Genomic DNA, 8,561 nt, shown 5'->3' on the forward strand with positions numbered 1-8,561 from the left:
CCCGGCCAGGCCCTGCCTGGCCCCGTCCCCTTCGGGCTCCATTGTATCAGTAGGAATCCGGCGGGAGGCACTCCAAAGACTTAACAGCCTTTGTTCTGACTTCTGAGCGGACTGGACCGCCGTGACCCGGACCTAAATGTCCTTCCGCCACCCTTAGCGCCCATCAAAATATACTACTGAAGCTCAATTGTGGCTAAAAATGCAAGTGATATGAAAACCCAACATGATCCAAGTCCAAAACCATGATACAATATTTGGACAAGCTTGGGTACAGGCTGGTCTGAGGCTGCTCCATGGCAGTCTCAAATTGTCCATGGAAGTCTAGGTTGCTTCAGAGTGGTTCATGTCTTCCAGTTTTGTCTAAGGTTGATTCATGGCAGTCAAGGTGGCCTAAGGGTTAGGGTGCTATGGAGTCCAAGTTGGCCAAGTTGCATGCTCAAGGTAGTGTCAAGTGGTCTGTGATTCTCTACGCTCGGCTTGTGTACTTAAAAGAAGTATTCGCAGTGCCAACTTCCTGTCTTCCACTTGAGGAAGAAAAAGAAAGTTGAAAGAAAAGAAAACGTCAGCATCTCTTTGACTCTGCGTGGCCCTCTGGAAGTTGAGGGAGGGGGAGGAGGATCCCCGAGGTTGGCCCGATCCAGGGGTGTGTCCCCCTATAAAGACTCCTCACACCATCAGGCCTCCTGTTGCTGGCTAGTGCCTCTCGGCTCCCTCCGTCCTCGCTCGTCGTCTTCTCCTTCACACACTCTCCCGCAGAGTGGGACTCTTACGCCACCGAGACCCGTCCGTCGCTTTTGTGTCCTCCGTGTCGGTGGGAAGTCTACACTTGGCATCATGCTGACCCTGGTGGCGCTGGCGTCTCTCCTTGTCCTGGCCGCAGGTAAAAAAAAACAGAAAACAAACTCACCCACATCACTGATATAGAAAAGCAACTATGAGCTTATATGATTGAAATAGTCAGCATTGTATATTTTAATGTGAACCAATGTTCTTTTCAATGAAAAGAATAATGAAAGGAGCTATTAATATTTTTATTCAAATCTCTAATCTGATGTTCTTGAAAAAAAGCCCTATGTGAGATTTTGGTTTTTTTTTGCTGTCATTTGGAAGGCAAGCATTTTCCTTCTGAATGAGACTGAATGTTTGCTGCATGGTCGCTCGCCACCAATGCTCTAATCATCTAATAATCATAGTGCATGTTCAAATGATCTGGCTCCTCCCACTGGTAAACATGACAAGACGCACCGATGTGACCGATCGTCTCCCTCTTAATTCGGCACCAAGCGGCTTAGCGGAGGTTTCATCGACTCCGTTTTTTATGAAGACGTTACTCCGTGCCCTCGTTGTTTAATTTTGACAGCGTCCTATTTTCCCAGCCAGTCAAATATTGATTTAGGGCCTGAAAGCCAATTAGCATCAATCATCATCCGCACACGACTGCTGACACATTCAATATTTTCTCACCACATTATGCGTGATTGGGATGATCATGCACACAATATTTCCATTTTTTTGTGGGGGCTCTGCTACCACGTTTAGAGAATGTTGTTTTCCAAACACATAAAGGTCCCGCGAAGCTGCGAGTTCAGAAGTGGAAAGATCCATGAAATTTAGTGGCACGTCCCGGTGGGAACGGCTCAAAATGTCTTTTGCAATTTCCCTGCGTGCAGTGCCCGAGCCGTCCCAGGCCATCGTGATTTACACGGGCTGGGAGCGTCACGCACTGGTGGGCAGCGAGGTGCGGCTCTCCTGCTCCTTCTTCTCCTGGCGCTGGACCTCCGAGGACGTCACCTTCTCCTGGACCTACAGGCCCGACGGGGCCAGGGACAGCGTCTCGGTAAATGCAAATTCACGTACAGACGTGCTGATAAACTTGAAGGTGTCACTTATGATGTACGAGAGCAACACGTTTGTACTTTGCCTGCTTTAGCAGGTAACCTTTTTTTTATTTTGCCATCATCCACTTATCCCCCTCTCGCGTCGCTCCTCTAATCTGGGTTTTCATGTCCCCCCCAAGCCATCCTCTTTTCAAATGATCTCCCTGCCTTCGTTCATGTTTCTTCTCCTTTGGCGGTGCAATTTTGAATGAGGCGTCATTTGGTTTCTGGAAGGATGTTGAGCTGGCAGCAGCGAGTGTCCCTAAGTGAGACGCCCATTTTCAGATCTTCCACTACACGGGCGGGATGGCCTACGTGGACAACAAGGGTCCCTTCAGGGACCGGCTGGAGTTTGTGGGGGACCCAAGCCGCCGCGACGGCTCCATCGTGCTCAAGAATTTGGAGTTCAGCGACAACGGGACCTTCACCTGCGACGCCAAGAACCCGCCCGACATCGGCGGACGGCCCTCCAGCGTGCGCCTGCTGGTCTTTGAGAAAGGTCAGGACATTTGGAAAAATTGTATATTTGCATTTTTATTGTAGAATTGATTTTTAAAAAAAAATTGCGGCTGACGACTAGCGCGGTGTGCTGTCGTCATTGATCCATTAAGTGCCGCATGAATAATGCATGACTCCTCGCCAAGATTCTTATCGTTTGCTTTAGCTGTTGACCTTCTTCTCTTCTCCACCACAAGTTTGCAACTCTTTGATTTACCTTCACTTTTTTTTCACCAATTTACTTCCACTTCTCATTGTAACTTTTCTACCGTCTATTGTTAATGTCACTTTTTTAAGTGTCAAAGGTTCTACCGTCACATTTTTATTCACTTGTTAGTGTGGTTGTTCTATCGTGGTGACTTTGTTTTATGGTATCGCAGTGCCCATCCAGGCGGGCGTGATCACGGGTTCCATCGTGGGCGCCGTCCTGGGCCTGCTGCTCCTGATTGTGGTCATCTACTACCTGATGCGCTTCCTGGTGGCGCGCCGCGTCTTCAGCCTCAACGTCAGGTCAGTGCGGGGCCCCAAGCCAGCGCTGCAGCTGCCAGCCGGCTGCCTTGGGCTGCGCCCCAAGCCCGAACCCCTGCCCGGCACCGACACCTGCCTGGCCTAGTCGGCGCTAGCCTAGCTAGCTAGGACTGTTCTTTTTGCCTCTTGGCTTTAAAGGACGTCAACCTTATTTTCAAACTGATTCTTATCTTTTTTCATGGTGGTGTCATGACAAGAATGGTCCTGATTTTGAGTCTGGTGACACTATCAATAGAAGCCCACTTCCTCTGAGTGTCTGTCTATCTGGGCTGAAAGCTCCAGGGTGTATGCAACAAAGTTTTTCCAATTTTTCCTGTCTTGGAGTGATGTCACAGCAAGAAATTGATTTGTTTTGAGTACCTTGACCGTATCTCATTAATTTGGAGACGCTTCAAAACAAAGCCAGCCCCCCCACATTGCCAAGCCCTTAGCGCCGCCCCTGCACGCACGTCAATTGTTTTATCCTGATTGTAATCTTTATGTGCGTGTAATCCGCCGGATAATCCAGCGTAAGGGTGCGATGGCGGCGTGTCCGTCATCCCGCCAGTAGATTTGCGCGGCAGAGCCAGGAAGACATCCTGACTTCTATTTGTTTTTGTCTTTTGTCCTCCAGCAAACACGGCAAGAAAAAGAAGGAGGGATCACAGCAGAGACAGGCAAGTTGACCTTTTTTTTTTCTTCTCTGGCTCCTCCTCTTCCTGCCCCTCGCCCAATCGCACGCCGCCACTCAAAATAAAACGAGCGAGCGAGCATCTCTCTTATTTTGAAAATACCCTCATTGAGTTTGACTGAGGTGGCATTATCAAGTCCATTGATTTTGTGCACATTAACAATATGAAATGAAGCTGAACGGTTTCAAGTGTCATCACATTATGAACCCGATTGATTTTGAGTGTTATGATTCTATAAAAAAAAAAAAAAAAAGAAGAAGAATATTTGTTTTTGGTGTGGTGACATTCTGAAAAGATCCCTGTTGATTTGCCATTATTGATTTTGGGCCTTAGGGACACGTCACCCATCGCTTTTCAGCAGTATATTACACAAAGAACCCGATTGATATATTGCCTGGCCTCATGTGGCTCAAGTGATTTTGAACGTTGTACAAAACAAAAAGCAACCTGATGGATTTTGAGTCCTGTGACTTTCTTGAAAGATCTTTCTTGATTTTGAGCATTGCGACATTATGCGGAAACGTTTGGCGATTTGGAGCGTGGCAGCGTGCCAGACGAGCCCTTGGCCACCTTTCGGGAATGCTCCTCGCAACCAACAAAGCAAAACAAAGTCCTTCTTGTTATGATGCTTCTCGCCTACAGGGGGCACCAAGCCGCCTCTTCATTTTCGTCGCTCAAGAACCCCGTAGCCTCCCCTGTGCCCCCCATTTTCACCATCTTCTTCTTTTTTACTTCTTTTTGCTGATGATTGTCAGGTTACTCTCCAGTGCCACAGGGCACTCACTGTGTGTGTGTGTGCAAGTACAGACAGGGCAATGTGGTCTTTGCTTGGTTGCCGTGACGACGCTGTCACGCATGTCATCCTTCCTGTTTTATTTAGTTATTTATTCATATATGCAAGCACGCACACACACACACACACACGCACGGCACCCTGTGACAAGCGCAGACACATGCCATTGCACACATACACACACATACGTACATACATTCACACATAAACACACACACGAGCCCGCATTCACATGCGCACATGCAGTCTCCCACAGGCACACGCACACGCTTACACACTGAGTTGTGGAATGATAATTGCGGCAGGCGCTTTGTATCGATTGGAGCTCCTCTTCCTCCCTCTTCCTCCCTCTTCACCTTTGACTCCCTCCGCAGGCCTGGAGGACCATCTGCCCATCCCTCCCCCTACTTCTTTTCTCCTTCAGGGTCATGTGATGCGCTCGGACAGGAAATCACTCGACCTCACTCTTCGTCTCCCTCCTCCCTGAGCCTTAGATCCTCTCCCCTCTTCCCTGTCGTCGTCCATTTTAGCCTGGAGGGAGGGTGGGAGGGGCCAGAAAGCTCTGGACGGACGGACGGCCGTTCCGGATGCGACAGCACACACATCCTCCTCTTCCTCTTCTTGGTCTTTGCGCTGATGATCAGAGTCAAATTAGAAGTGCTCAGCGTGCGGTTGATGAGAGACCACCTGGGTGCGATGCTTGTGTTTTAAATTCTCTTGGTGGTCTCTTCTTTCAAAGTGCTCACAGTGAGAAAGCTTCACAACGGCATTTGCACATTCCGGCGTTTTGACATGGCGCGTCTGAAAGCACGACACCAAAGTCAACAACCGGCACCCCCCAAAAATTGCAGCCTTGCATGAATCGTTTTATTGTGCATGTGTGTGTGTGCGCGTGTGGTTAATGAATTGTTGCACAGGTGTGTGGAGCCCACCTAATGCATGGTTACCTCTTTTGTCCCCCCCCCCTCGCCCCTCCAGCTGTGGACACCACCCCCCCTCACTCTCTCCCCCCGCACTTAAAAGGACGTTTCTCTTTCTCACCTCTCTTCCTCTCTTCTTGTTTATAATGTTTTTTCTCTCCCCTTCACCGCAGTGTCACTCATCCCTCTAAAAGTGCTCCCCTCCCCGCCCATGCCCCCCTTCCCCCTGGCACTCCTTTCCTCCTCGAGTGACTCTCCACCCCCGTTCTGCCCCCTCCCCCCTCTCTGTCCCTGCTCACCCACAGGCCCCTGCGCCAGCGGCCGACCCCGCCAAGCAGAAGGCCTCGGAGAAGAAGAAGCAGGAGTCCCGCAAGGAGCGCAAATAGGATACGGGGCGGGGCTGGGGCGCACTCTTTGGGCGGCTGCTCCGGCCCGGGCGGGGGGCGGGTGGCGGAAGGGACGCGGCGGCAGTGGAGGACGCCGCCGGCCGGGTGCTGATGACCATCGATCTGGAGCTGACCCGCAAGAACGGCCAGGAAGGCCCGGGCGGCGCCTCCAAAGCGCCCGGCCTCCTTTCACGGCTCGCCCGGCAGCTCGCCCTCCGCTAAAGGGGCGGGGATGGGGTGGGGGGTGCGTGGGCAACTGTGACTTGTGGTCGTCCCAGCAGCCTTGTTTTGACGCTGCCCCCCAACCCCCCCCCCCATGAGCATTATCCTGCATTCTGCACCCTCCCTTTTGCAAATATTTCAAAATCATCCTCTAACCACTGTCTCCTCTCTCTCACTCTCTCTCTCACCCCGCCCTTCTTCTTCTTCTCTTCTTAGATAAAGGTCTGACTCCTCCGTGACGCCTCCTCCACCTCTCTAGTCTGCCCGACGCACCCCCCCCTCCTCTTTTTCCCTTAGTCGTCATTACTTCCCATTATCTCTTCTCCTTTAAGGCAGTCTATAAGAGGAATAGACGCACCTCCAGGCCCCCCTCCTGCGTCCCCCCCCGCCGTCAGCGGTCGTGTCAAATAATTTTCTCACCGGAGTCCCTTTATGCACTCACCGGGCGACGCGTAAAAAAAGTGTTTAAGGCCTAACGACGCTCATAACCGGCGCCACAGGATCCCGCCAGACGCCCCTCGGGCCGACCGGAGTCTCCTGAACCATTTTTTTTTTTTTATGACTCAATCTGGCGTCAAGCATGTGACCCAGCTCAGGGCAGCGTCGACAGTGATATCATTCTTGTCCTTTTTAACATCAATTTGTCGTCGTATAATTCGGGTGGGTCATCATTTGAGGGGAAATAATTTCATTTATCAAAGAAAAATCAGACTAGATTCATATTTATTTCTAGAAGAAATGTTCAATATTTTTGGATTAAAAGTTTACAGGAATTAAATTGTATTTTTGGTGGGGAAATTCCTAATTATAATAAGATAATTTAGCAAAAACCAAGTGACCTTATCAATGATTAGCCTGATGACAACTTGGATTGCGGCGGGGGTGTTTTTGTTGAAAAAACAGAATCCTCAAATAGTCCTAATTTTGCAGAAAGTATCTGACAACTATTATATTAAACAAGACATTTTTGTGAGAAAAATACAGCCAAATTAAAAGAAAAATACCGTTGTCTAGGGTTAGGGGGCGCTACGTTGCCCTTCTCTGGCCCTTGATGGCGCTTAATGGCGTCTATTTCTGGCCATCTGCACTCGTAACAGCTGCGCATTTCTCGGAGGAGTTAGCGGGTCGGTGTTGGGTGGTGGCGGGCGGGTATGATTTAGCGTCGGCCGCTTCGCCTGGCAGGCCGGCGACCGACGAGCGAGGATGATGTCAAGAGGCCGGAGGGCGGGCGGCGGACGGGACCTCCTTAAGATAGAACCATTTTTCCCTTCGCCAAACATCTCGCTGCCATCCCTCCTTTCCTCGTGTCCTCATTGCGTCTTTGGCTTTTATCTCCTTCCGCTTGACGTCCGGCGGCCGCGCACAATCCACTACGCTCATTAAGCCTGGTCTTATCGGACTTGCGGCTCCCGTCCTCCTTCGCCTCCCTTCGCTTGCCCTTCAAAGAAGCCCGCCTTCCCTCCCTCCCTTCGCTCCCTCGGGGCGTAGGAAGCCATGTGGTCCTCGCCTTTCCCGCTCTTTTTTTCCCCCGCACCCTCCCTCGTCTTTTGTCCAAATGCCAAGACGCGCACCTCTGCCCCCGACTGGCAAAGGCAGGTTGCGTGTGCAAAGCCGCATTTTCACCAAGAAGTCTTGTTCGGTTTGACTCCGTATCCTTCGGCAGGCGAATCCTGGTACGACTCGTGTTTCTGCGTCTAAAATGATTCGTAATAGGACAATTTTGTGAAGGACAAGCATATCTCTTTTTGAAAACGTGAACTTGTTAGAGGCCGCGTTGAGATTTGATTGGATTCCCACGACTCGTGGCACCCGATTCTACTTTTTAACAGCTCAGTCAAGCTCAGAGCGCCATTTCCTCGGCAACTTTGGGCAGGCACCGCCTGCCATGAATAGCAGAAAAAGGAAAGGGAGAGTCGGCGGCCCCTTCAGGAACATATCAAGTGATGTTTGTGTCGACCGATCAGTAAATGTGGTTGTTGGTGAGAATGTGAAAAGTTGTGTCCTGTTCTGAAGCCCAACGAGGCGACTTGGTGAAACCCAGTTCTCTAAGTATCAAAGCAACAATTTTAGCATGAGAACGCTATGGGGGCGGATGCGCAGTCTTGGCCAAGTCTCGGTTGAAGGTGGTCTTCAAAGGTGCTCCCCCGTCCTCCCAAAACCAAACAGCGAGCCAAGCGGCCGATCGGCAGACGTCAAGCTTGGGGATGGCTGAGACTTGAATGTTCCCTTTGAAAATGATTGGGAATGCTTATAATCTTATTAAAAAGGCCTTGTATGTTTTATGAGCCGTATTAGGAGCAATGTAACATTACTGCGTTTGAATTGACTGGAGCTTCATCTCAAGCTGTTGTTGTTTTTTTACACTTTATTTAATTTAACGCTTGTTGTCGCTCTAATTGAACGTGTAATATGTTGTAAAAAGAACGTGAATAAAACATTTAAGCCCATCTTGTTTGCCTTCCTGAATGGCACAGTCCAGGTAAGAATTCCCAAATTCTGAATTGCAACACAGACACTAATTAGCATTAGCTTTAAGTGAGAAAACTGCATAGCAAAGCGCTGTTGTTTTACACAAGTTGGACTTGTCTTTCATGCATGTGTCAACACATTGTAGATAGCGCAGACGTTTCTAATAAAGTGACTCATCTGCCCGCCGAAGTGCAGAC

General features: G+C 50.0%; 1 protein-coding gene across 3 annotated transcripts; it reads left to right on the plus strand.

Moving 5' to 3' along the window:
* The first annotated feature begins 681 nt into the window (after nt 1–681).
* On the plus strand, nt 682–8,342 carry mpz (myelin protein zero). 3 transcript variants are annotated; one of them, XM_061294903.1, is made up of 6 exons: nt 682–880; nt 1,671–1,837; nt 2,163–2,376; nt 2,756–2,885; nt 3,517–3,559; nt 5,593–8,342. In XM_061294903.1, the coding sequence occupies exons 1-6, from the start codon at nt 835–837 to the stop codon at nt 5,671–5,673; spliced, it is 681 nt and encodes a 226-aa protein (XP_061150887.1). In that variant the 5' UTR covers nt 682–834; the 3' UTR covers nt 5,674–8,342. The 3 variants fall into 3 exon arrangements, with proteins under 3 accessions (XP_061150887.1, XP_061150889.1, XP_061150888.1); XM_061294905.1 differs by having other exon boundaries at nt 6,112–8,342; XM_061294904.1 differs by having other exon boundaries at nt 5,346–5,730.
* The last annotated feature ends 219 nt before the right edge of the window (nt 8,343–8,561 follow it).

This window comes from Syngnathus typhle, linkage group LG13, assembly GCF_033458585.1.
Source record: "Syngnathus typhle isolate RoL2023-S1 ecotype Sweden linkage group LG13, RoL_Styp_1.0, whole genome shotgun sequence".
Taxonomy (NCBI): domain Eukaryota; kingdom Metazoa; phylum Chordata; class Actinopteri; order Syngnathiformes; family Syngnathidae; genus Syngnathus; species Syngnathus typhle.

Bases quoted from the DNA above. Each gene is read 5' to 3' on its own strand.
- mpz (XM_061294903.1), top strand. From the start codon at position 835: ATGCTGACCCTGGTGGCGCTGGCGTCTCTCCTTGTCCTGGCCGCAG. The intron at 881-1,670 runs GTAAAAAAAAAC...CCCTGCGTGCAG, and splicing joins TCTCCTTGTCCTGGCCGCAG to TGCCCGAGCCGTCCCAGGCC. The intron at 2,886-3,516 runs GTCAGTGCGGGG...TTTGTCCTCCAG, and splicing joins GTCTTCAGCCTCAACGTCAG to CAAACACGGCAAGAAAAAGA.